Here is a 26889-nt window from a genome sequence, read left to right as displayed (position 1 = left end):
TATTGTTGTGCACAGGGCCTCTGATAAGGTTGATACCTGGGGAGGGATGGGTATAAGCCAAGTGTGTGAAAGGTGGCCCTAGATTCTTTCATAGTGTGAAGGACTTTGTCATTTTTTTAGAAAAAAGTTTATCTTTGTCAAAGGGAAGGTCCTCCACTTTGGTCTGCAGACCTTTGGGGATACCGGATGCAGACAGCCAGGAAGACTTGAGCATCATCACTGCAGTTGTTGTAGTATGGGCTGCTGTGTCCGCTATGTCCATGTTGTAGTGCCATCCTGGACACCAATTGGCCTTCGACAAGGATTGACTTAAAGTCCACTCTCCTGTCCTCTGGGATATGGGAGGTAAAATCAAAGAGCTTGTTGTAGTTGTCATAGTCATAGCTTGCGAGGAGGGCGGAGTAATTTGCAATTCTAAATTGCAAAGTGGACGAGGTATAAACCTTGCGGCCCAGGAGGTCAGGTCATTTGAGGTCCTTGTCTTGCAGAGTGGGTCGGTATTGTGGCTGTTTTGTTCTGTGTGTCGCTGCATCCACTACAAGAGAATTTGGCTGTGGGTGGGAAAATAAGAAATCTACATCCTTGGTGGGAACATATTTACGTTCAGCCTTTTTGCGTGTTGGTGGGATAGAGGCAGGGGTCTGCAGAGAATGTCAGCTGGTTCTAGGAGAGCTTCAGTTATGGGTAGCGCAATCTTTGAGGGCCCAGAGGGTGGGAGGATTTTGAGGAGTCTGTGTTGTGTCTCCTGTAATTCCTCCAAAGGAATGTCCTGGCTGAGTGCCACCCTCTTGAAAAGTTCCTGGAATTGCTTAAAGTCGTCCACATTTTGTGGAGGTGGAGGCATGGAGAGTTAGGAGCTTGTGAATCAGAGAAGGGTTCATAGCCCACCTCTTCAAGAGGGGGTTCAGGAGCTCGAGATGTAGATGGAGCTGGAGACAGAGGCACAGAACAGGTCTGTGGTCTGGCGGAAGGGCCGCGAGGAGGAGTGGCAGCAGGAGCCGACCAAGGGTACCACTGAGGCCAAGGTATAGGGTAAGAAAAGTGAGGTCCTGCCTATGGGGGGACAAAGTAGGGAAACTAAGGCTGGTTCTTGTAAGGTGCCATGCCTTGAGATATATATGGTTCCAGTGGAGGAGGAGAATCAGGCGGGGAGAACTCTGCCTGCTGCTGCATGTCGTTCTCGCTGTCAATGAGGGTAGCCAGGTCGGGTGGCGAGAGCAGCTGTTCATACAGTGAGTGCTGTGTGTCAAGGAGTGGGGAGCCGGGCTCAGGGGCCATGGAGATATCATCTTGATGTAAAAATTGTAGCTGCTCCATGGGCTATGTTCCTGCGGGGCGTGGAATGTGAGTAGAAGCCCACAATGACTTTTGTTTAGCTTTCACAGGCGCTGCGGGCTGTTTATAGGCACCCTGCAGGGGATCCGCGTCTGCTGTGGGGGTGATGGGCAGGCTCAGTGCTGACATTCTTGTTGGCACCAGGGTGGAACACACTGCCAGTACCAGGTCCATCTTCGGTGCTGGAGGGACCAGTGCCAAGGAGAGCTTCCCGCTGAGGGAAGTTGGGTCCCTGCTTTTGCACCCCACGTGAGCTGCGGCTGAGGTGCTGGGGAGGGCTCAAGCACTTGCTTTTGACACTGTCAGCACTGAGGGTAAAGATCTTGCAGGAGACCCTTTACCCTTTTGAAAGTCTCTGTGTGGAGACATTGGGGCTTCCTGCCTCTTCACTTGAGAGGGTGAAGCTGCTCTCCTGATCACTTTCGACCTGGCAGGGGAGCGTGAGGGAGAGGGTTTACTTGTGCCCATCTCCATAGGCGGCTGCAGAGATTTCTCCATCTGGAGCATTTTTAGCAGCAAGTGCCTTTCACAACAAGCCCTGGTTTTCAGGCTGGTACAATGGGGACACTTAGCAGGGATGTGTGTCTCGCTGAGGCACTTCACACACCGTGAGTGTCCATCAGAGCGTGGCATAGGCTCCTTGCAGGAGTCGCTTTCCTTAAAGCCCGTGGACCCTGGCATCATTGAGATATGATTGCCTGGGGGGAGAGTCTCAACGGGAGATGAACATGAGAGAAAAAGTGTTTTGTTTTTTTAAACTAACCAACTATTCTAAAGGAAGGGAGAGAACTGGGATATTTCTAACTATTTCTACTTCTTTTTTTCAGTAACCAGGAAAGAGGTTCAGCATTGCCCCAAGTCCCATCTTCAGCCCAGGATGGTTGAGAAGGAACTGAGGGGGGTGCAGGATGCATGCGCTCAGGCAGACCCTATCAATGCCGCGAGACAGCAGCTGAGCGCATGTGTCCCGACCAGGCTCTGCTACCAAAGATCTCTGATCAACGGTGCCGAGACGCACTGATACCTGGAGTGAAGCACCCACAGGGACAGCACTTGAAGAAGAATCTATGATTCTATGATTTCAGTGTCTGTGTCTTTCTGCAGCTGGGCATGTCCCTACCTGTGTCTGTGCTGAAGGAGACTTGAGAGGGCCTGGCTCATCAGGACAGTGTAAGGGAGCCCAGGCTGGTGGAAAAGCTGGGCTTAGTGGTACCCCAATACATCAGGTGGCACCCCGGGGTGGGGAGCAACCCATCACACACATTTACCCCAGAGCGAATGAGATAAGAATCTGGCCTGCAGCCTTTAAGATCTGCATAACCCTAAGCAGATAGGGCTTTATGCATCTAAATCAACACCTCAGACTGTACTTGGCACCACTTTGGAACACCCCATGAATAAAGCACTTGGCTTTGCACTTATTGCTGATGCTCACCAGATTCTGTCAAAACGGTGACAGAGATGTAGAGCGAGTGACCAACCAGTTCATTCAGGTTGGCAAACTGAGCCAGCAGCATCGCTCTCGTCAGCGTTGCTGCCCCGTCTCCTTCAATTATCTAGAAAGGGAGAGAGAGTTTCATGACCTCACCCACGCAGTTCCCCACGAGGTGTGAATCCCACCCCCCACCCTCCAGCCAAAAACAGGAATTACAGAGATTCTCTTGAGAGACTGTGGGATACTCCTCTTCTCATCATCCATCTTCACCCCAAAGAGGACAAAGGCAGTGCCATCTAGTTCCTTCCCATATAGATACCTGGAGGAGATAAGGATGGGTAAGAGAAGCCACAAGGAAACCTATCGCTGAATATTATGGCCCTATGCCACCATTCTCCTCTATAGGCTCCTTGGTCGGTCTATATCTCCTATGATCCACCCTGGTAAGGAGAAGTGGACCATCATGGCTATGGTGCATCATGGGAGTTTAAGTCCAGCTAGCAAGCCCAGCCCATGGTGAAGAATGAAGCACCCGAATGGCAACCCCCACGAGGCACCAAGCCAGCATTTCTGAATCACAAGATTTTCAGCCAATTTTTTTTTCCATTTTTGAACATTGGTTTTTTGGATGAAAAAAGAAATCAAAATTTTCCACTGAAAATGACTCTTCATGGGGAAAAAAAAAACATTTAGTGGAAAACATTCCCAAAGTGATGCAAGACTTAGGTTTCTTTCCGCACTAAAACCTGTGGTTGCTACCCCAGTCAGCTGATCCCTTCCACCTGCTCACAGACCCACCTTGCAGTGATAGAAACCCTGAAGTCTTCAATGCCATCGATGTATAAAAACTTCTCAGATGGCTCCAATATGACTTCAAAACTCGGCAACACTGGAGAAATGAGAGGGGAAGAGAAGAACGTTGAGCTTGTAGGAGAGGGTGGGTTGCCAGCAAAGCCTAGCCGAATGGATAGTCTGCTCCAAGATGGTGTCATGAGAGTAGAGACAGACCCGCTCCTGGAGCCTGCGCCCAGTGGGTGCTGGATTCTTACCGTACTCCTTTACATCAAATTGTGCGCTGAAGGTCTGCTGAGGGGAGTCTTCATACCTGGCTGTGATCTTCCAGGTTCCCAGACTGGAGGAAAGAAATAAGAAGGAACTTAACATGGACATTTTGCAAGGCCCACCTGGCTCACTTCTTTCTCCGATCTTTTTATCGGCCCCTTAAGCTAAATCTGAGCCATACATGGAACTCAAGCCGTCTTCAGGGAACCACAGAGAACCTCATACAAGTCATTTTTTTCTGCACCTTGATGTTTTCATGAACCAGAACTAGAGGTAGGGACTTGAAACAAAACATTTGATCCACAATCCTCCCAACCTTTGGCCAGCAAGGTTTGGAAAGTTTGGATCTAAAGTTTATGGCCGGCACTTGTTTCTACAGTTTGCATGGACCAAAACCCTCAATCCAAACACCCCCAAACTTAAGGAAACTCTGATCCATACCAGAATCAGGCCCCTCATTCACCAGCTCACTAATGTAATTTTCAGAGTAGTTGAGCATTCATAAATCCCACTGAATGGGAGGTAGGGTGCTCAGCCCTTTTGAAAAACAGGCCAATAGGGCCTGATCCTGCCTTCACATACTCTGGAATAAATTAGGAGTAATGGCAAGGAAGTCAGCGCAGCTTCATTCTGGTGTCCGTGTAGACTTGGAAAGCTTCGTTTTTTATCGATAAGTGTCATTGATTTCACTAACAGAACAGGAGTACTTGTGGCATCTTAGAGACTAACAAATATATTTGAGCATAAGCTTTCGTGGGCTACAGCCCACTTAATCGGATGCATAGAATGGAAAATATAGTAAGAAGATAGATTTATACATACAGAGAATATGAAAAGGTGGAGGAAGAGGAGCTATTATCAGGAGGAGAAAAAAAACTTGTGTAGTGATAATCAAGATGGCCCATTTAGACAATTGACAAGAAGATGTGAGGATACTTAACATGGGGAAATAGATTCAACATTGATTTCACTGTGCACACGCATACCAACAAAAACACATTTCCATCAATAATATCGACATTTACAGATAGGCAAAACAAGGAAAATGCTTCAAGAGAACTTACTACCATTTGATTTGAAGCTTTATACTTGGTGTATTTGGATGTACGATGTTGTCAATTTGTGTTTTAATGGCTATAAAGCTTTCGCTTTTTTGAATCTCAGTGTCTACTGTCATTAAATAATTATTATCAGACCCCACCACCGTGCTCTGGCCCCCATGTTTTCCCTCACCTGTGAAAATTTAAAGTGCTAAAACTCAGAACCGGGGACGATAAAAACCCATAATTTAATTTTGCACAACTGAGCATTTGAAGTGATTGAAACTGAAAAAAAGGCTTACAAATAAACATGATTATCCATCGAAACGATAAGAAATACAAATCAAATTATGCCAAGTCTGGGTATGTGGCAGGAGAGTTTGTTTTCTCCATGTCACTTGGAAATGCCTGTAGGAGATGATCTAGCTGATGGGCCACACCCAGTAACTAGCTCCACATCATCTCTTCTGCTTCTCTGCCCAACTCCTGCAAAGCTCTGCTCCGTCCAGGCATAGTAACATCATGGCAATCTACCTGACAATCTCTGGCAAGTTGTGGTTCAGAGAGAAGATGCCTGATATCAAGGGGGCAGAGGTGGGAATCTGCTTGACAATAATGGAGTCAGGAGTCTGGAAAGGAAACAAGTTAAGTTTAGAGAGAAAACTGCTGTCAAATGCTCTTAACAACATCATCTGCCACCTTTACATTCCTGGGCCAGTGGACAGTTCTCCATACTTCCAACAACAGCATATAACAATCTAGACTCCATTGATTGGTTTGAATTTCTTAACTAGCCAGGGACACTGGAAAAACCTAAAAATCTCTCCTGACCTTCTGAGATGGCTCAGCAAGGCCACTAAAGAACTCAAGGAAGCAGCATGAAAGACTGAAGAGCCTCCACGGCAGAATCTTGCAGATACTAGGCTTAGCCCTGAGCTTTCTGCAAACTTTGGAGCTGCCCAAAGGGCTGGGTCACTGCCAACCACAGCTGCTCCCCATCGCAAGGTCCCAGCTGGTTATGCTGCTGTTCAGGGCAGAGTGTCAAAGAAAGGGGAAACTGAGTCAAAGAGGAACTGAAGGGCAGATGTGTTCTCTCCCCTCCCAGCTGGCTGAGGTGAGGGAACCCCCTGGGAATTATTGCCCAGGGTTTTGCAGCTGATTTACTTTATTTTATGCATCATAAAGCCCAGTGGAAAGGGCCTTAAGAGGACTAACGCCTGGAGCTATAATCCCTGTTCCTGCCACCACTTAACACATCCTTCAAAGGGCTCCTTGCAGTGGCTCCTTGTCTTCAGCCTTCCCAGACAACCACCTGCTAGGCTCTTCCCGAAGAACTCCATGCAACTTTCCTCAAGCGTTAACACCGTTGCAGAACCACGGGACTTCCCGCGAGAGCTGCCTGGCTACTGCCCCTGCAAACTTTGTAACCTCCCTCATGACTGGAGGAGAATTTGCAAGAGGTTTGCAAGGAGAGACCTCAGACCTACACACAAGGACAGTATGCAGCCTCCTCAGTCACATTAAATTGCTGCGCGTTACCCCGACAAGTGGCTAAACCCACCTATCCCCCCACGGGCTCACTCAGAACAGCGACCTCACCTCAAAGTCCACAATCACTCTCTTAGACACCGGTTCCATTTTGTGACCCATGGTGAAGATCCGACAGAGGACTGAGAAAATAAAGAGAGAAGAGAGGGACGTCATTAACTGATAAACACTTTGGCCCAGATCCTCAAAGCTACTTAGGTGTCTAAGTCTGATTGAAACCAATGGGAGTTCGGTGCCTACCTCCATGGAGGATCTGAGCCATCCGCCCCCATCAGGGGTCGTTTCACAATAGCCTTTCTACAGTCGGAGATCTCCATGGCTTTTTTCTTTAGGGCATTGTCTTGCTTTTCTCCCCTGTCCCTAAGTACCAGGTGGGAGGGCTTTGTCATTGCAGGGACCTGTCCTGCTCTGAATGAGCTGGGATTAGCAGCCCCTATTTCACACAGGCTTTGGGGCGGCTGTCAGATGGGGGCATGTATCTCCGTACAAGATGGAGCAGAACCAGTCACTGGGATTTGAAAAGTTCCATCGCCCATTCTGAATCCCATGGCCCACCCATTCTTTCGGTATCTAACACTCAATGGGACATCCCAGTTAGGACGATGGTGAAGGGTGAAATATTGCAAATTGGTGGTGGCAGAGTCTCTGCTCCAACTGTCCTCCATCTTCAGCCAGACAACAAGTAAAGCAATACGCACAGGATGGACCCCGCAGCCCTGCTGTAGATATGGCATGACATCAGCAGCTCCCACCCCTTCCCATTAGAAGAAACCAGGGGAAGGCACTACCTGTAGACCCAGGTGTATAGATGGTTTTATCTGTCTGGATAAAGATGTATCCACTGTGGAAATGGACCAGAACCACTTTCTCCAGGGTTTGCTGAGGGAACTTAGCCTGGATTACCACATACTGGTTTTGTTTGGAATCTTTCTTTATGTCTTTGGTGGGGACCTGCATGAGAAGAAGAGCATGGATGATTTCTTCCTGCTTTTACTCACCACCACAAGGGATGCTCTACGCAAAAGACCTTTCAAGTGTTAAGGATGCTTAAGTTATAAAATCACAGAATCATAGAACTGAAAGGGACCTTGGGAGGTCATCTAGTCCAGTCCCCTGCACTCAAGGCAGGACTAAGTATTATCTAGACCATCCCTGACAGATGTTTGTCCAACCTGCTCTTAAAAATCCCCAATGATGGAGATTCCACAACCTCACAAGGCAATTTATACCAGTACTTAACCGCTTTTACAGTTAGGAAGTTTTTTCTGATGTCCAACCTAAACTGCCCTTGGTGCAATTTAAGCCTGTTGCTTCTTGTCCTGTCCTCAGAGGTTAAGAAGAACAATTCTTCTCCCTCCTCCTTGTAACAACCTTTTATCTACATGAAAACTGTTATCATGTCCCCTCTCAGTCTTCTCTTCTCCAGCCTAAACAAACCCAATTTTTTCAATCTTCCCTCATAGGTCATGTTTTCTAGACCTTTAATCATTTTTGTTTCTCTTCTCTGGACTTTCTCCAATTTGTCCACATCTTTCCTGAAATGTGGTGCCCAGAACTGGACACAATACTCCCGTGGAGGTCTAATCATTGCAGAATAGAGCGGAAGAATTACTTCTCATGTCTTGCTTACAATACTCCTGCTAATACATCACAGAATGACGTTTGGTTTTTTGCAACAGTGTTACACTGTTTACTCATATTTAGCTTGTAATCCACTATGACTCCAGGATCCTTTCCCACATTACTCCTTCCTAGGCAGTCATTTCCAATTTTGTACGTGTGCAACTGATTGTTCCTTCCTAAGTGGAGTACTTTGCATTTGCCCTTATTGAATTTCATCCTATTTACTTGAGACCATTTCTCCAGTTTGTCCAGATCATTTTGAATTTTAATCCTATCCTCCAAAGCTCTTACAACCCCTCCCAGCTTGGTATCGTCTGAAAACTTTATAAGTGTACTCTTCATGCCATTATCTAAATCATTAATGAAGATTGTCATAAACATTCAAATAAGGGTAACATAAAATCCCTCCTTGAAAGCTGTTCTAAATCACTTTACCTGTAAAGGGTTAAGAAGCTCATATAACCTAGTTGGCACCTGAGCAGAAGGGCCAATGAGGAAAGAAGAAACTTTCAAATATGGGGGATGGGGAGGTTTTCTTTGTGCTCTCTTTGTTGTTCCCTCTCCAGATGGAGAGAAAGACCAGGCAGGTAAAACATCTCCTGAAAACATACATAAAATGATCCATCTAATTGTAAGTAAGGCAAGGAAATGCGTTAGATTATCTTTTGTTTTAGCTTGTAAATTTTCCCTATGCTAAGAGGGAGTTTTATTCTTGTTTTGTAACTGTGAAGCTCAGTCCAAAGGGAAGTCCTCTGTGTTTTAAATCTTTTTATTACCCTGTAAAGTTACCTTCCATCCTGATTTTGCAGATGTGATTCTTTTACTTTTTTCTTTATAACAAAGTTCTTCTTTTAAGAACCTGATTGATTTTTAGTGTCCTAAAAACCAGAGGGTTTGGTCTGTGCTCACTTTGTTAAACTATTGGTTGGTATATTATTCTCAAACCTCCCCAGGAAAGTGGTTGAAGGGGCTTGGGAGATATTTTGGGGGAATAGAACTCCAAGTGATCCTTTCCTGAATTTTTGTGTAATCACTTGGTGGTGGCAGCAATACCGTCCAAGGACAAGGAAGGGAATTTTTGCCTTGGAGAAGTTTTTAACTTAAACTGGTAAAAATAAGTTTAGGAGGTCTTTCATGTGGGTCCCCACATCTGTACCCCGGAGTTCAGAGTGGGGAGGGAACCCTGACATGGTGGTAGCGTTGGGATCATTTTGAACCAAAAGCACAGACCTCAGGATTTTAAAAGAACACATTTTTTCTTTTGGCTGCTTGAAACCAGGGAGGGTTTTGGGGGGGTTTTTTGGTTTTTTTTAGCTGAGAACAACTGGAGGGTTTTTTTTTGTCTGAGGGCAAAGTTGTTAAGATATAGCAAGGGAATTCACAAGCTGGTTGGTTTCTTTTCTAGCTCTCAGGCTAGGCTCAGCTAAGCACAGGAAGGCTAGCAAAAATGACGGAAAGTAAGGTCCAGAAAAAACTGGAATTAGCCAGATTGGAAGCTAAAGAAAAACAAAAGGAACATGAAAGACAAATGGACTTAAAGTGCTTGGAATTGGAGGTGGAGGAGAGGAAAGAGGCAAAGCACTTGGAGGCAGAGGTGAAACTTTGGGATATGGAGTTAAAACTGAAGCCATTAGAGCTGGAAAGGGCTAAGCTGGGTTTACCAAATAACCCTAACTGTCCTTTTCCAGGTACTGCTTCCCATTCCAAAAAAGGTGATGATACAGAGGCCTTCTTAAAAAGTTTCAAAAGGGCCTGCGTTGGGTACAGAATCTCTACAGACCAGAATATGGTGGAGCTAAGGCTGCAGCTCAGTGAAACCTTAGCAGAGGTGGCAGCTGAAATGCCTAAGGAACACATGAACAGCTACAAACATTTTTTTAAAAAGGCCAGATTAGAATGGGGATAATACCCGAGCATGCCCGTCGATGGTTCAAAGCCCTAAGGTGGAAATCAGAAGTGACATTTTCCTGACACGCCTACCACATTGTAAAAAACTGGAATGCCTGGATATCAGGAGCAAGTGTTAAATATCTGAAAGATCTGTCTTTCCTAATGCAAATGGAGCAGTTTTTAGAGGGTGTTCCTGAGGAAATAAACGGTACTTCCTAAATGGGAAGCCCAAAACTGTAATTGAGGTGGGGGAGATCGAAACCAAATGGGTGAAGGTGGTGGAAAATAAAAAAGCTAGTAGCAGTTGGAGCGGATATCAGAAGGGTAAACCCGAGACAACACCCTACCACTGGGGACAGCCCACAGCTGCACCTACACCCCCCCCAAAAAAACCAAACACCTTATCATCTCACCACGCCATTTTTCTGCAACCCATCTGGCCCCAGTGACCAGTCAGCTGGGCGATGTTTTAAATGTAATGAGCTGGGGCATGGAAAGGCCAACTGCCCCAAGAACCCCAACAGATTGCAGTTCATTACACAAAATCACACCAAAGGTCCTCAGGCCCAAATGCCTCCCAGATACCCTCAGAGTGAAGGGAAACTGTGAGTGTGGGCGGAAAGAAGGTTATCGTGTGGAGGGACACTGGAGCACAGGTGTCAGCTATCCATCAATCCGTAGTGGACCCCAAATTCATCAATCCAGAGGCCCAAGTAACAATTTAACCCTTCATGTCAAACTCTTCAAACTTGCCTACAGCCAAGTTGCCTGTCCAGTACAAGGGTTGGTAAGGAATGTGAACTTTTGCAGTCTATGACGAATATCCTATTCCCATGCTGCTGGGGAAGGATTTGGCCAACCATGTCAAGCTAGCCAAAAGGGTGGAAATGGTCACCTGCAGCCAGGCTAAGCAAGCCTTCACACCTATCCCTGTTTCTGAGCCTTCTACCAGGGCCCCATCTGTGCTATCAAAGATCCAGACCGAGATTGTGGAACCAGACCCCATGCCAAAGATTGCAACAGCAGTAGTAAATCCAGTCCCAAAGACCCAACCAGAACGAATCCCAAAACCTGAACGGGCAGAGCAACCAGCACCAGATCCATTGACAGCACTGCAGTCCAGCGCTTGCAACCCTGTCCACAACTCCAATGCCAGAGGGCACCACCAAGCCTGCACTGGCACCAGCAGCTAAACCTGCCCAACAGGCTCAGCCGGAGCCTAAAATACAACATAGTGCACTAGTGGAAAGCAGTTCACAGTCAACAAAAACAACCCCATCACCTACATCACTTCCAAAGGGAAAAGCCCAAGTCCACAATCCAGTGAGGAACTGATGTCTCCAGCATCAAAAAAACAGTTTCAGGCTGAGTAGAAAACAAACAAAAGCCTCCAGGGAGCTTGGACACCAGGAGGACTGGCATCCTCAAAAACAGTTGGTAGTTCCAACTAAGTACTGGGTAAAGCTCTTAAGCTTAGCCCACGATCATCCTAGTGGCCATGCTGGAGTGAACAGGACCAAAGACCATTTGGGGAAGTCATTCCACTGGAAGGGAATGGGCAAGGACGTTTCTACCTACGTCTGGTCTTGGGAGGTGTGCCAGACAGTGGGAAAGCCCCAAGAAAAGGTCAAGGCCCCTCTCCAGCCACTCCCCATAATTAAAGTTCCATTTAAGTGAGTAGCTGTGAATATTCTAGGTCCTTTCCCAAAAAATAATGACAGGTTTCAGAGTAGTATCCGCAAAAAGAAAAGGAATACCTGTCGCACCTTAGAGACTAACAAATTTATCTGAGCATAAGCTGTAGCTCACAAAAACTTATGCTCAGATAAATTTGTTAGTCTCTGAGGTGCCACAAGTCTTCCTTTTCTTTTTCCCAAAAAAGACATCCAAAGGAAACAGTACATACTGACTTTCATGAGTTTTGCCACCTGATGACCAGAAGCAGTAGCTCTAAGTAACACCAGGGCTAAAAGTGTGTGCCAGACATTAACAGACATTTTTGCCAGGGTAGATTGGCCCTCTGATATCCTTATGGATTTGGAAACTAATTTCCTGGCAGGGACCATAAAAAACCTTTGGGAAGCTCATGGGGTGAACCACTTGGTTGCCACCCCTTACCACCATCAAACAAATGGCCTGGTAAAGGTGTTTAGTAAAACTTTGGGGGTCATGATACGTAAATTTGTAAATAAGCACTCCAATGACTGGAACCTAGTGTTGCAGCAGTTGCTTTTGCCTACTGGGCTGTACCACATCCCAGTTTGGGGTTTTCAACATTTGAACTTGTGTATGGCCACAAGGTAAGGGGCCATTACAGTTGGTAAGGCAGCAATGGGAGGGATTTATGCCTTCTCCAGGAATTAACATTATGGACTTTGTAAACAACCTACAAAACATCCTCCGAAACTCATTAGCCCTTGCTAAAAAACCTAAAAGATGCTTAAAAAGAGCAAAAGACCTGGTATGATAAACATGCCAGAGAGCGTTCTTTCAAAGTAGGGGACCAGGTCATGGTCTTGAAGTCACTGCAGGCCCATAAAATGGAAGCGTCGTGAAAAGGGCCATTTACTGTCCAAAAGCGCCTGGGAGCTGTTAACTATCTCATAGCATCCCCCACCTCAAACCTAAAGCCTAAAGTGTACCACGTTAATTCTCTAAAGCCCTTTTATTCCAGAAAATTAAAGGTTTGTCAGTTTACTGCCCAGAGAGGAGATGACGCTGAGTGGCCTAAAGGTGTCTACTACAAAGAAAAAAGTGACAGTGGTGTGGAAGAGGTGAACCTCTCCATGACCCTTGGACGTATGCAGAGACAGCAAATCAAGGAGCTGTGCACTAGCTTCGTGCCGATGTTCCCAGCCACCCCAGGACGGACCGAACGGGCATACCACTCCATTAACACAGGTAATGCTAGCCCAATTAGAGCCCAACCTTACCAGGTGGCTCCTCAAGCCAAAACTGCTATAGAACGGGAGATCCAAGACATGCTACAAATGGGTGTAATCCTCCCTCTAAAAGTGCGTGGCATCTAGTGGTTCTAGTTTCCAAACCAGATGGGGAGATAACCTTTTGCATGGACTACTTTAAGTTAAATGCGGTAACTCACCCAGACAACTATCCAATGCCACGCACAGATGAGCTATTGAAAAAACTGGGATGTGCCCAGTTCATCTCTACCTTAGACTTAACCAAGGGGTATTGGCAGGTATTGCTGGATGAATCTGCCAAGGAAAGGTCAGCCTTCACCACCCATAAGGGGCTGTATGAATTTAATGTGCTCCCTTTTGGGCTGCGAAATGCACCCACCACCTTCCAAAAACTTGTAAATAGTTTCCTAGCAGAATTGGGAGAATCTGCAGTCACCTAGCTTAACGATGTGGCCATATTTTCAGATTCATGGGCAAAACACCTAAAGCATCTACAAAAAGTCTTTGAGCGCATAAGGCAGGCAGAACTAACTATTAAGGCTAAAAAGTGTCAAATAGGCCTAAACAAAGTAACGTACCTTGGACACCAGGTGGGTCAAAAAACTATCAACCTCCTACAGGCCAAAAGGGGGGAGGGATAGCTCAGTGGTTTGAGAATTGGCCTGCTAAACACAGGGTTGTGAGTTCAATCCTTGAGGGAGCCATTTAGGGATCTGGGGCAAAAACTGGGGATTGGTCCTGCTTTGAGCAGGGGGTTGGACTAGATGACCTCCTGAGGTCCCTTCCAACCCTGATATTCTATGATTCTAAATGCTATCCAAAAGTGGCCTGCCCCAAGGTCAAAAAAACAGGTCCAATCCTTCTTAGGCTTGGCCGGATATTACAGGCTATTTGTACCACATTACAGCCAAATTGCTGCCCCACTGACAGACCTAACTAAAAAGAACCCCAGGCAAATGCAGCTCAGTGGACTGAAGAGTGTCAAAAGGCCTTTAACCAGCTTAAAAAATACTCAGGTCTGACCCTGTACTAAGGGCCCCAAACTTTGACAAACCTTTCCTAGTAACCATAGATGCATCCGAGTGTGGTGTGGAAGCAGTTTTAATGCAGGAAGAACCGAATCAAAAATTCTATCCTGTCGTGTTTCTCAGCAAAAAGCTGTCTGAGAGGAAAAGCCACTGGTCAATTACAGAAAAGGAATGTTATGCCATTGTCTACGCTCTGGAGAAGCTACGCCCATACATTTGGGGACAGCGTTTCCACCTGCACACCCACCATGCTGCGCTAAAGTGGCTTCCTACCGTCAAGAAAAATAACAAAAAACTTCTTTGGTGAAATTTAGCTCTCCAAAATTTTGATTTTGAAATACAACACATTTCAGGGGCTTCTAACAACATGGCTAATGCCCTCTCCCATAAAAGTTTCCCAAAATCAACTGGTTAAAATCGTCCTTAAAATGTGGAAAATATTGTTAGTTTTTATATAATCAGTAGTATGTCTAAAGGTGCATGTGTCTTATTAACTCTGTTTTCTCCTAAAGCTCCAGGAAAAAAATCATAGCCAGTGAGAAACAGGCTGTCCAGCACCGTCTGTGATTTGGGGGATGTGTCATAAACATACAAATAAGGGTAACATAAAATCCCTCCTGGGAAGCTGTTCTAAATCACTTTACCTGTAAGGGGTTAAGAAGCTCATATAATCTAGTTGGTACCTGAGCAGAAGGGCCAATGAGGAAAGAAGAAACTTTCAAATATGGGGGATGGGGAGGTTTTCTTTGTGCTCTCTTTGTTGTTCCCTCTCCAGATGGAGAGAAAGACCAGGCAGGTAAAACATCTCCTGAAAACATACATAAAATGATCCATCTAATTGTAAGTAAGGCAAGGAAATGCATTAAATTATCTTTTGTTTTAGCTTGTGAATTTTCCCTGTGCTAAGAGGGAGTTTTATTCCTGTTTTGTAACTGTGAAGCTCAGTCCAAAGGGAAGTCCTCTGTGTTTTAAATCTTTTTATTACCCTGTAAAGTTACCTTCCATCCTGATTTTGCAGATGTGATTCTTTTACTTTTTTCTTTATAATAAAGTTCTTCTTTTAAAAATCTGATTGATTTTTAGTGTCCTAAAAACCAGGGGGTTTGGTCTGTGCTCACTTTGTTAACTTATTGGTTGGTATATTATTCTCAAGCCTCCCCAGGAAAGGGGGGTGAAGGGGCTTGGGGGCATATTTTGGGGGAAAAGGGACTCCAAGTGACCCTTTCCTGAATTTTTGTGTAATCACTTGGTGGTGGCAGCAATACCGTCCAAGGACAAGGAAGGGAATTTTTGCCTTGGAGAAGTTTTTAACCTAAGCTGGTAAAAATAAGCATTGGGGCGTCTTTCATGCAGGTCCCCACATCTGTACTGCAAAGTTCACAGTGGGGAGGGAACCCTAACAAAGATATTGAACAGAACCGGACCCAGAACCAATCCCTGTGGGACCCCACTCGTTATGCTGTTATACATGGAAAGAATCCATAAGAAACCATGGCCTTTTACTAATCCACTCTACATGTAGTTCCTCCAGCAGCTTACACAGCAGCATAAAATGGTGGATCTCCTCATTCGGGAATACCCCAGGTGGAGGGGGCTTCCCAGGATGGCACAGTCAGCGTAGGTCACCACCAGTGAATCAGGCCAGACCATTTGGACAGCCCTGTACCCATTGTCCGATCACCTCCTGTTATATGGAATGTTTGTGAACCAAAGGGCATCCCATGGCTGCCCTGCTGAAGTCAGTTCTACTGCACTGATGTGCTCCTGACTATTTCTACTGTCCTCCCCTAAAACTGTAACATCTTGGAGACCTTCCCTCTGTCCCTCAACTCTCCATTCCTGGCCAGGACTTTGGATCAACTCAAAATGAGAATCATGCTCCACCAGGGAACCCCACCATCCTTCCTCTCAACTTTTTCTTCTACCTTCTAATATGGGGCACCTCAGTTTTTAGGTCAACAACAAGAGACTCCTATAGTTCTTATCTGACTAATTAGCTATAGGTCCCCCATCACTAATAGATTCGTAGATGTTATGGCCAGAAGGGATCAACATGATCAGCTAGCTAGTCTGATCTCCTGTATAACTAGGGCCCAACCAAATTCATAGTCCATTCTGGTCAATTTCATGGACCTAGGATTTGAAAATTAGTCAATTTCATGTTCTCAGATGTTTACATCTGAAATTTCAGGGTGTTTTAACTCTGAGGATCCTGACTCAAAAGGGATTCATGGTGGGGTCACAAACCTGTTGTAGGGGGGTCTCAAGGATTGCCCCCCTCACTTCTGCACTGCCTTCAGCTTCCTGCAGTCTCAGGAGGTTCCCAGAGGTGGAGGGGGTCTGATCTTCCCCATGCTTCTGGGACCGCCCCAGCCAGGGGCTCCTAGCTGCTAGTCCCGGCCAGGCTGGGAAGGGACAGGACTTCCTTTTCACCTGCATGGCCCTCAAGAGGAGATCAGACCCACCTCTGTATACCTCCCCTGGCTGGGGCATTCCCAGCAGCATGGGGGAGATCGGGACCAACTCCACCTCTGGCAACCTCCTGTAGCTGAAGGAAACTCTGGGGCTGCTGCCCAGCCCTGGAGCTTCCTGCAGCCATGGGAGATACACAAAGGCGGGTCTGTTCTCCCCCAGAGAGCAGCTGTGCAGGGTAACAATAAGTCCTGTCCCTCCCAAGCCCTGAGGGGACTAACAGCTGGAGCCAGGGGCATGGTCAGAGCCCCAGGCTAGGGCGCCTCCAGCTCCGCCCCTTATCCTCCCCTCCAATAGCTGGATTTCACAGTCTGTGATGCATTTTTCACAGCTGTGAATTTGGTAGGGCCCTATGTATAACACAGGCCATAGACTTTCACCCAGCATTTCAAACTCATAAATTCATGCTGGGCTAGAGTGTCTCTTCTGGAACAACAGCCAACCTGGACGGGGTCTGAATGTCTCAGTATTGCAGCGTTGGGGAGGTAAAATATTGGAGGCTCCTAAAATGAGTGGGACGCTGTTGAAAATGATACCTTTTGTTTCACTGGATGACCTGAGGCTGGGGTTTTACTCACCTTTATTATGGCTGTGCCCATCATCCCATTCACAGGGTTGAGGTCAGTTTGGACCTGGTATAAGATGTGTTCTTTAAGCGGGAAGTCATGCATGGTGACTGTAACCTTGATTGGGGCACTGAGGCCATGGGCTTCCACCACAACCTTCTCTTCACTCTCCACCCTCAGGACATTGGGCGTGATCAGGGAGTAGCTGTGAATGGCAAAAAATTCAGTCAATATTTAAAACCCCACTGGTTGTGATTTCCACATCCTCAAGGAGGTTTTATACTAGGCTTGTTACCGCGGTTTATAATTTATTATTTGCTTTACAGCAGCATCTCAAAATCCCAACAGCGACTGAGGCACTGTTCAAACACAGAGTAAGAAAGAGTTTCTGCCCGTAGGAGTATGTCTAGACAGCCACTGGGAGGTGTGTGTGACATTGCACTCCATGTGTTTTATGGATATATGCTTATGAGTGTGAATATGATGTAACTGGAATATGTTCTTCATGCAAAAGGTCTCTTCTAAGATATCATAACAAAGGTTATAACCTACTGAATATATTCCTCCTATTTGTATACATGTATCATTCTTGCATCTGAAGCTAGAAATATAAAGTATAACTCTGAGGTCCTATTGTAATTATGCACAGTGTGGGCCATTAGTGGTGATTTAGAATCTTGATGGCTCCAATTGACTAGGACAATTGGTTGTAAATGGTTTATTTACCTGCAAACTTTCCTGTGTGCCTGTGGGCCAACCCAGGAAGAATGGAGACTAGGGGTTTTACACTGACATGTGACCATGTCACATGATGCTGGAATCCATCATAAATGTGGTACTTTTCCATTTAGAAGGATGGATGGGGACCTAGAGAGACAAATGATTCCAGCCTTGTGCCAAAACAATAAAAGGGGGTGGAGCAGGACAAGGGGTGGCCAGTCATGAGAAAACCCCTGCTTACCCCCTACAATGTCTGCTGGAACTAACAAGGACTGTATCAGGGGAAAAGATTGGGCTCATACTAGGAGGGAGTCTAGTCTGTGAAAGAAGCTTATTGGAACATCTCTGAGAATGAAATATTACCTGTAATCAGTTTCTTAATATATTAGGCTTAGACTTGCATGTTTTTGCTATATTTTGCTTTGCTCTGTCTTTTATTACTTGAAACCACTTAAATCCTACTTTTATACTTAATAAAATCACTTTTGTTTATTAATAAACCAAGAGTAAGGGATTAATACCTGGGGGAGCAAACAGCTGTGCATATCTCTCTATCAGTATTATAGAAGGTGGACAATTTATGAATTTACCCTGTATAAGCATTATACAGAGAAAAACAGATTTATTTGGGGCTTGGATCCCTTTGGGAATTGAATGTCTGGGTGCTGGAGATAGGTGATTTGTTGAGCAGCTTTTGGTTAAAGTCTGCAGCTTTGGGGCCATGAACCAGACCCTGGGTCTGTGTTGCAGCAGGCTAGCATGTCTGGCTCAACAAGGCAGTGTTCTGGAGTCCCAAGGTGGCAGAGGAAACAGGCTCAGAGGTAATTTCAGCACACCAGGTGACAGTCCCAAGGGGATCTCTGTGACCGAACCTGTCACAGCGTGACTCCCAATTTGGGTAGACATAAGGCTTGTCTACACTACAGGGTTTTTCTGTCAGCATAGATAATGCACCAACCATTCCTCCATCAACCTAGCCTCAACTACATCAGCAGTTAGGTTGGCTTAACTACAGTGATGCTTAAATTCCTGGGCAATGTAGCTAGGTTGACGTAAATGTTAAATGTAGACCCAGGCATACAGGCATACAGCTCTGATCGACCTGGTACCTAAAAATTGCAGCAGGGCCACGGCAGCTGGGACCCAAGGTGCACAAAGACAAAGTGCACCAAGAAACTGTTAGTACACATTTACAGTGTCCACACAGACAGTTAGTGTGCAGTGGGCTAGTGTGGGGTAGATTTACACTTCAGTTTGCTGTGAACTAACTCTTCATGGAGACAAGCCCTTCCAAGTCCAGTTGACTTTGCCCCTACATCACCTAGGCTGTCTGGAAAATCCCCCCTCAGGCAATGGAGTTAAAGCAGGATTGCCGTCTTCCCAGCAAAATAATTGACCGATTACATCACCCACGGTGTTGTGAATTCACAAGGAAGTAGGCCTGGAGGGAAATAAAAAGTTTTGCTAAATGTCAGCCAAGTTGTCTGTGTGTCACTCCGGTAGGAAGGGTGACAGATGATTGGACTTGAGTTTTTCATATCAGATAAAGATCATATGCACACACACGTAGGCAAAAAGTTCAGGGGATAATGTACTCCTGTCCCTACTGAAAATTGCTGTGAGTGGATGTGTCCCCCAGCCTAATTCTGTCATAAAAGACATTGCTGTTGCCACTTTTCTGAAATGGGGTGCCCAGCTGTACACCAATACAGTAGGGGATGCTCTTCCCTTTAATTCAGCGCTTACTCCAATCCCCTGGCATGGTGTTGTGGGTACTGCATTGCAACTAGCAAGGTGGTGGCTCGGTAAGGGGTGCTCTCTTCCAACTCTATGCTGATCTTGATACCCCAGTTTGAGGCTAGTTCTGTGCTGGTGGGGGCAGGCCCAGTTTAACCCATGTGTATTCAGTGCTCTTCCACTGGGCCCCCATCTCAGGGGGTGCCTGTCCACACAGGGGCAGGGAGGGAATGAAGAAAACCTGCCAGATTATTTTATTTGGCCCATCACAGTCCAGCTTGGGGCAGGTGAGCCGATGACACCAGGACCAGGATGATAACAGAGCCCCCCCACTGGTGCCCTATGGTGAGAGCCAATGGGCCAGACACGGGAGCCAGGCCAGCCCCACGGGACAGGAGCCACCACATGGGCTATTAGTCTCACTCTTGGCTGTTCATCTGGCCACGTCAGCACAGACATGAACAGGCCAGGAGGCAGTAACCATGCCAGGCCGCCAATCAGTCAGATGGACAACAGAAGCTTAGCCCCGGGGTCACACTCAAAGTACTCGCCAGGCATAGATCTCGCAGCACTTTACAGAGGTAGGTCAGTATCATGATCCCCCTTTCACAGAGGAGGGAGAGGCCAGCACAGAAAAGGGGAGGGACTTCTTTAAGGTCACACAGCCAGTCAATGACTCAGCTGGGAATAGAGCCCAGCAGTTTTGACTCCTAGTCACACCCCCCAGCTCTAACTACTAGACATCATCCCCCTCCTAGAACCCAGGCGTCTCCTGGATATTCCCCCCCCCCCCCCATGAGAGCATCAGGTAGAACCAAGGAGCTCCGACTCCCATTCCCATCTTCTGGCCCCTGAGGCACATTCCCTCCAACAGCTGGAAATAAACCCAGGTGTCCTGACTCCCAGTGCAGTGCCCAAGCTGTGGACCACTGTGCTTTGGAAGCCCACCAGCCCCTTGGAAGTGAACTGGGTTCTGGTCTGCCTCAGGCACCATAAGCAATTCCCTTAGCCAGTGGAGTTACTCCAGTGTAACTAACTACCCATTGAAGTCTGTGGAGTTACTCCAGATTTGCACCAGTACACACTGAAAATAGAATTTATTCCCACTGGGTGTCTTACGGATGTAGAAACTGAGCAAGGAGTTCAAGATGTGGCCCTATGGAACCTGATTCTGATCTCTTTTAGGGCCTAATTCAAAGCCCACTGAAGCCAAGGGAAAGACAACCCCACTGATTTCAGTGTATTTCAGCGGGGTGCAAACCCAATGTTTTCAATGGAGTTACTCCCTGTCTACACCTGGGTCATTTAGATCAAGTGAGTTCAAAATTTAGTTTATTCTTTTTAAAAAAATTCCACCTTCCAAACCCCAAAATTAGCCTTGGAACTGAGCAAGGGAGAAGAGGGTTGGACCAGGTAAGGAAGAGAATTTCTGCAGCCTGTTCCCACTCCACACACAGTAGCAGAGAAGAGAGGAAAACTGAGCTTTGTTTCCATTGGGAGCCATTTAACAAACCCTGGTTAATATCCTCATCACCGTTGCAGAAGTGCCCGGGTACTTACAGTTGGCTGTGAGAAACAGCCGGGAAGTAGAAAGCAAACACAGCCACCAGGTGGAGAGCAGAGCCCCCCATGGTGAGGACAGGAGGGTGAGGAGAAGAAGCTCCTCCTGGGCTATTTATCCTCAGAGTTGCCTGTGAGATGAGCCCTTGTGCAAACAGCTGGGCGGGTTAGTCAGTGACCGGGAGGAGCCCAGGAAACCTGAAAAGTTCAGAACAAAGGATGTTTTCTTCACTCCTTTAAAACAAGGGTTTATTGGTCTTTCCAAGGGCTGGAGTTGGAATTAGGGACCTGACGCTGTGCTTGTGTATACTCCAGGCCTAGGTGCTAACCACAGATCAGAATGATGGGGCGCTGATCAATACCACAGTTCAGGCCTAGCATGGAGAATTGGGGCTGGAAGTCAGGACTCCTGGGTTCTGCTCCCAGCTGTGAATGAGGAATAGGTTCAAGTGTGTTAAAGCAGAGGGGGCTGGGAGTCAGGACGCTTGGGTTATATTCCTGGCTCTGGGAGGGGAGTGGGATCTACTGGGTTACAACGAGAAGGCAGGCTGAGAATCAGAACTCCTGGGTTCTGTTTCTGGATCTCCCTTTTGACTCTTTTTTTACCTTGAGCAAGTCCTGGGATGTTTCAGTAGGGAAAGCTGTCCCAGTCCTCAAGGGAGCCCCAGAAGAGTGGAAAGAAAAGGAGTACTTGTGGCACCTTAGAGACTAAAAAATTTATTAGAGCATAAGCTTTCGTGAGCTGTGGATCTCTCTGTCTATCCCACTTGCTTGGATTGTAAAACCTTTGGGGCAGAAACTGTCTCTGAGGCCAGGACTCCTCTACACTCTATTAGGGAATCTATGCTGCTGGTAGCAAAGGTGGGAGTGCTAATAAAGACAGGGCACCAGCATGTTCAACCACCCGTCACCTACACCTGCTTTGTATGTTTGCACAGCACCTAGCACAAAGAAGGCCTTTGGGTGCTACTGCCAGGTAACATAAAAGAGATCAAAGGAAATAATAATGTGGAATTAGCCTCCAGAACGCATTGCTTCATGAGAGGTAATGTCCCCCCTGGGCAGCCTATAATTGTCCAAAGTAGAGTTTCTTGCACCTGGCTCTGAAATGTCTGGTAATAGCCATGCTTGGCGATGACCCTATAATCTGATCCGGTGTGGCATTTCCTGTGGCCCTATATAATACATCATGGTTGGCATCTTCAAAGCCATGTAGAGGATTCAGACACATTTTAATGGCAGATGGGTATCAAAATCCCTTCGGTTGCTTTGAAGCTCGAAACAGTAATTTGCACAGGCACCAGTTAACCTATCGCTTTTCACCTGCAATAACCCTGTAATCCAGTACCTGGCCTTTTAGAGGTTAACCTCCTTGATGAACCAAACCTTCAGATCTCTGGGCCGGATCCTTCACTGGTATGAACCCGCCTAGCCCCACTGAGATCACTCATCTCAGACTCTGTTTTTTCCTTCCTCTGGGTAAAAGCAAACCACTGCAAACCAGGGAAGGGTTAATGGGGGAAGGCACGTTATCAGATGGCTTCCAGTAACAGGTTTCTTTTCCTGGCACTGGTATTTGGACAGGGCTTCAGTATGGACAATATCCAAAGACATCCAGTTGCAACATATTTACTTACGGCTAAGCAGCCGACTGGGCTTACCTAACAACGGGTGTCACAAGTCTGAGCAGTGACAATGCCATATGGCTAGCGGGACCAAGGAGGACTCAGCAGAATGGGAGCGGTGAAAGTAAAAGCAGTGTAGTGTCATGGCTAAGGCAATCACCTGGGACCCAGGAGATCTGAATTCTCTTCCAGGCTCTGCCCCTGACGTGCAGTGTGACCTCTAGCATTGCCTCTGGATGATGAATCTCTGGGACAGAGCCACTGCCCCTTGCTATATATGACCAGCGCCTAGCATGCTGGGCCATCGAGCTGCTAATGCTATATGAATAATAAATACAGAGCTGGGCAGATGCTGCCATCATTAGCTACATTTAAAACCAGATGGCCACATCCTCAGCTGGTGTAAACGACCCTATTTCCATTGACTTCATTAGAGCAATGCTGGTTTCCAGCAGCCGAGGCGCTGGCCCCAAATCCGGGTGTGAGCCCAACGCGTAAGACTTGAATCTACTGTAATAATCAGCCTCACCCCTTGTTTTACAAGCAAGATTTTAATTTTTCCATCAGGGTGACAGGGGAGCAAGTTGTGTTCGTGGCCTGGTATTATGGTAACTCCAGCTGAGATCGGGGGCCCACTGTCCTAGGCGCTGTACCTACACTCAGCAAGATGCAGTCTCTTCCCCAAAGGGTTAATTTATACACTCAGGGTCAGATCACAGGTTGGTCTCAGGGGAGTTACTGTATTGAATGACAGGTTTCAGAGTAGCAACCGTATTAGACTGTATTCGCAAAAAGAAAAGGAGTACTTGTGGCACCTTAGAGACTAACAAATTTATTTGAGTATAAGCTTTCGTGAGCTACAGCTCATTTCATCAGATGCATCCGATGAAGTGAGCTGTAGCTCACGAAAGCTTATGCTCAAATAAATTTGTTAGTCTCTAAGGTGCCACAAGTACTCCTTTTCTTTTTGTATTGAATGAGTATTGAATGGGAACAGATCCTCAGCTGATGTCAAGCCATTTACCCCGACTCCCGTCAGTGGAAAAACACTGATTTACACTGACAGAGGCAAAATCGAGTCCAAAACGCACAGATTTTCAAGAGACCATTGGATCATTGAGACTGACCTCCTGCAAAGCACAGGCTATTGTACAGTTACTCCTGTATTGAGCCCAATAACTGGTGACTGACTAAAGCATATACCTTCCCGAAAGGTATCCAGTCTTGATTTGGGGATGAGTATACAATATCTAATCCATAATCCACACACCAGCCTTGCAAATTTATTTTAACAGGCGGGTAAAATGTAATTAGTTGTCCCCTTATCAAAGGGCAAGTAGATTTTGTGCCCTCATTAATGAATATTTGTTATTATTTGTATCACAGCAGTGCTTAGATGCCCCAGCTGAGATCAGCGCTCCATTGTGCCAGGCGCTGCACAGAAACTTAGTAAGGGACAGCCCCTGCTCCAGCTTAGATCAGTGCCCCATTGTGCTAGGTGCTGCACAGACACACAGTGAGAGGCAGCCTCTGCCACAGCTGAGATCATGGCCCCATTGTACCAGGTGCAGCACAGATTCATGATGAGAGACTGTTTACAATCTGAATAAGGAAGACAGACAAAGGCTGGACCATGTCCACTCTGCCAGGCTATACTATACAATAATTCTCTGACTATTCTAGGACTGGGGTGGGAATCAGTGGCCCTGCAATGAAAGGGTTAATCTTGCCCTTTCTGTCCTAATGATGACTTCCCAGCAGTGGAAAGAGGATTATTAAGATAAGAACATAAGAATGGCCATACTGGGTCAGACCAATGGTCCTAGCCCAGTATTCTACCTTCCGACAGTGGCCAACGCCAGGTATTTCAAAGGGAATGAACAAAACAGGGCAATTATCACGTGATCCATCCCCTGTTGTCTAGTTCCAGCATCTGGCAGTCAGAGGCTTAGGGACCCCCACAGCATGGGGTTCCATCCCTGACCATCTTGGCTAATAGCCATTGATGGATCTATCCTCCATGAACTTATCTAGTTCTCTTTTTGAACCCCGTTATAGTTTTGGCCTTCGCAACATCTCCTGCCAATGAGTTCCACAGGTTGACTGCATGATGTCTGCAGGACTTCCTTTTGGTTGTTTTACACCTGCTGCCTATTAATTTCATGGGGTGACCCCCTGGTTCTTGTGTTAGATGAAGGGGTCAATAACACTTCCTTAGTCACTTTTCCCGCACCAGTCCTGATTCTATACACCTCTGTCATATCCATCCTTAGTCATCTCTTTCCCAAGATGAAGAGCCCCAGACTTTTTCATCTCTTCTCATATGGAAGCTTAATCCCTTCATCATTTTTGTTGCCCTTCTCTGTACCTATTCCATTTCTAATACACCTGTTTTGAGATGGGGCGACCAGAGCTGCAAGCAGAATTCAAGGGGTGTATTTCAACTTATGAAATAAAGTATTTGGTTCATTTTAGCGCATACTTCTGAAAGTTCAGGAAGGGAACTGCTGAAAAATGTAATTGGAAGTCAGGGGATTAGGTCAGAGGAGGAGTCCAGTCATTTCCCCAAAACTATTTCTGGGCCCCATTTCGTAAGGCCTGCACTCAAGTGCACACTAAATCGCTGATCTACAACACATCAAAACAATGCTCTCAGTGAAATTGGAGCAATAATGAAAAGTGAAAAGTGAAAACACAAAAGCCAAACAGTGTGACATGGAAAACAGAAATAAACGTCAAATCAGTAACTTTAGCCTGAGGCAGTCCCCAGGAACTGCAGTTTAAGATCTGCACTTTATACTATTTGCCACAAGTTGCTACAGAAAGAATGTAAAAGAAATGCAGTGTGTCCAATATGTGTGATTTGCAGGATTAGCGAGCCACCTTGTATCTGCTGCGGGAAATATCCAGGGACTGCATGCTTCTAGGCACACTTACTGAATTTCAGACACAGGCTTCTGGAAAATTCCACCTGTCACACTGAATCATTTAATATTAGATAGATTCAGATGAACATGGCCCTGACCCGCCAGTCTACACATGTTATTGAACAAACACATGGGTGGACTGTGATCTCGGCTGGATAAAGAGCTGGGTTCAACACTCAACTGAGGAAGGATTTATTGGGCAACAGGTTCCTGCTGTAATTTGCAAACAAGGGGGAACATGAGAAGGGGAAACCTATGGGGAATTTCAGTGAAAGGCAGTGCCTTAGTACCAGGGGCTAGAAGCTGCTATTACTGTGCTTAGAGTAAAGCTGGAAGAACCCCATTAGCTTTCAGAGGGGCTGCGGTGTTAGTCTGTATCAGCAAAAACAACTCAGAGTCCTTGTGGCACTTTAGAGACTAACAAATTTATTTGGGCATAAGCTTTTCTGGGATATAACCCACTCCATCAGATGCAAATCTCCTCCCAATCCTGGGGATAGAACCCAGGTGTCCTGAGTCCCAGGATATATACACTTCTAGCCATTAGACCCCACTCTCCTCCCAGTGCTGGTGATAGCATCCAGGAGTTCTGAGTACTAGGATCCACACTGCTCTAACCATTAGACCCCACTCTCCTCCCAGTGCTGGGGATAGAACCCAGCAGTTCTGAGTCCCAGCAGAAGGTCGGGGTCTTCAAGGATTGTAAAAATTAATACTGGCCACTCCAGGCTTGTATTAAACTTCCAAGGTTACAGGTTTTCTCTGACCTTGGATTGGTAGATGTTGCCACCACCCAAGTGCAGAACTCCTTTGAGAGCCCAGGAAGGCGCACTTGGGAATTCCTTCTTGTGGGGTATCCTTAAACCCTTTCACCCCCACCCCGGGGAAGAGCTGAGAAAGAAAAAAAATCAGCTATTGCCCTTGCTAATTAAACAAAATATGCACAAACCTCTTAAGACACAAAAATTCAATTCTCTTCTTTAAAAAGGTAAATTTTATTTTTTTAAAAAGGGAGAAAATACATCTGGGAACTCAGGCTATTGCTAGATTTTAAAAGAGCAACTATAAGGATTAAGCACCAAGAGTAGCTTTCTTGAGGTCCAGTTTAAAGGTCACAAGCAAAACAAAAGCACCAGGGTTAGCACAGAGGAATCTACAAGCCATAAAGAAATAAAAAGGATAAACCTAATAATGTCTCCCTAGACATTTCCTGATCTACTTACATATCTGGGGTTTTAAATGAGTAGTTTCAAGGTATGATACTAATAATTTTTCATACCTGGCCCAAGCTTCTTACAGCATAGCTCAGCCCTGTTTGCCTCTCCCTGGGAGAACAACAACAGAACGGACAAAAGGGGAGTTGTTTCGATTTTTAAAAGTTCTAGCCTTCCCATTGG

General features: G+C 46.2%; 1 protein-coding gene across 1 annotated transcript in view; it reads right to left on the bottom strand.

Moving 5' to 3' along the window:
* The window catches only part of LOC119845819 (complement C3-like), a 90693-nt gene extending 69626 nt beyond the window's left edge, over positions 1-21067 (bottom strand). The window contains 9 exon segments of the mRNA XM_038378647.2: positions 2771-2891; positions 2987-3089; positions 3569-3659; positions 3820-3902; positions 5407-5501; positions 6472-6542; positions 7209-7371; positions 16936-17128; positions 20941-21067. Coding sequence (XP_038234575.2) covers positions 2771-2891; positions 2987-3089; positions 3569-3659; positions 3820-3902; positions 5407-5501; positions 6472-6542; positions 7209-7371; positions 16936-17128; positions 20941-21011 — 991 coding nt within the window. The 5' untranslated portion in view covers positions 21012-21067.
* Between the last annotated feature and the right edge of the window lie 5822 nt (positions 21068-26889).

Source organism: Dermochelys coriacea, chromosome 20 (assembly GCF_009764565.3).
Source record: "Dermochelys coriacea isolate rDerCor1 chromosome 20, rDerCor1.pri.v4, whole genome shotgun sequence".
Classification (NCBI taxonomy): Eukaryota; Metazoa; Chordata; order Testudines; family Dermochelyidae; genus Dermochelys; species Dermochelys coriacea.
This window is presented reverse-complemented; position numbering and strand designations above follow the sequence as displayed.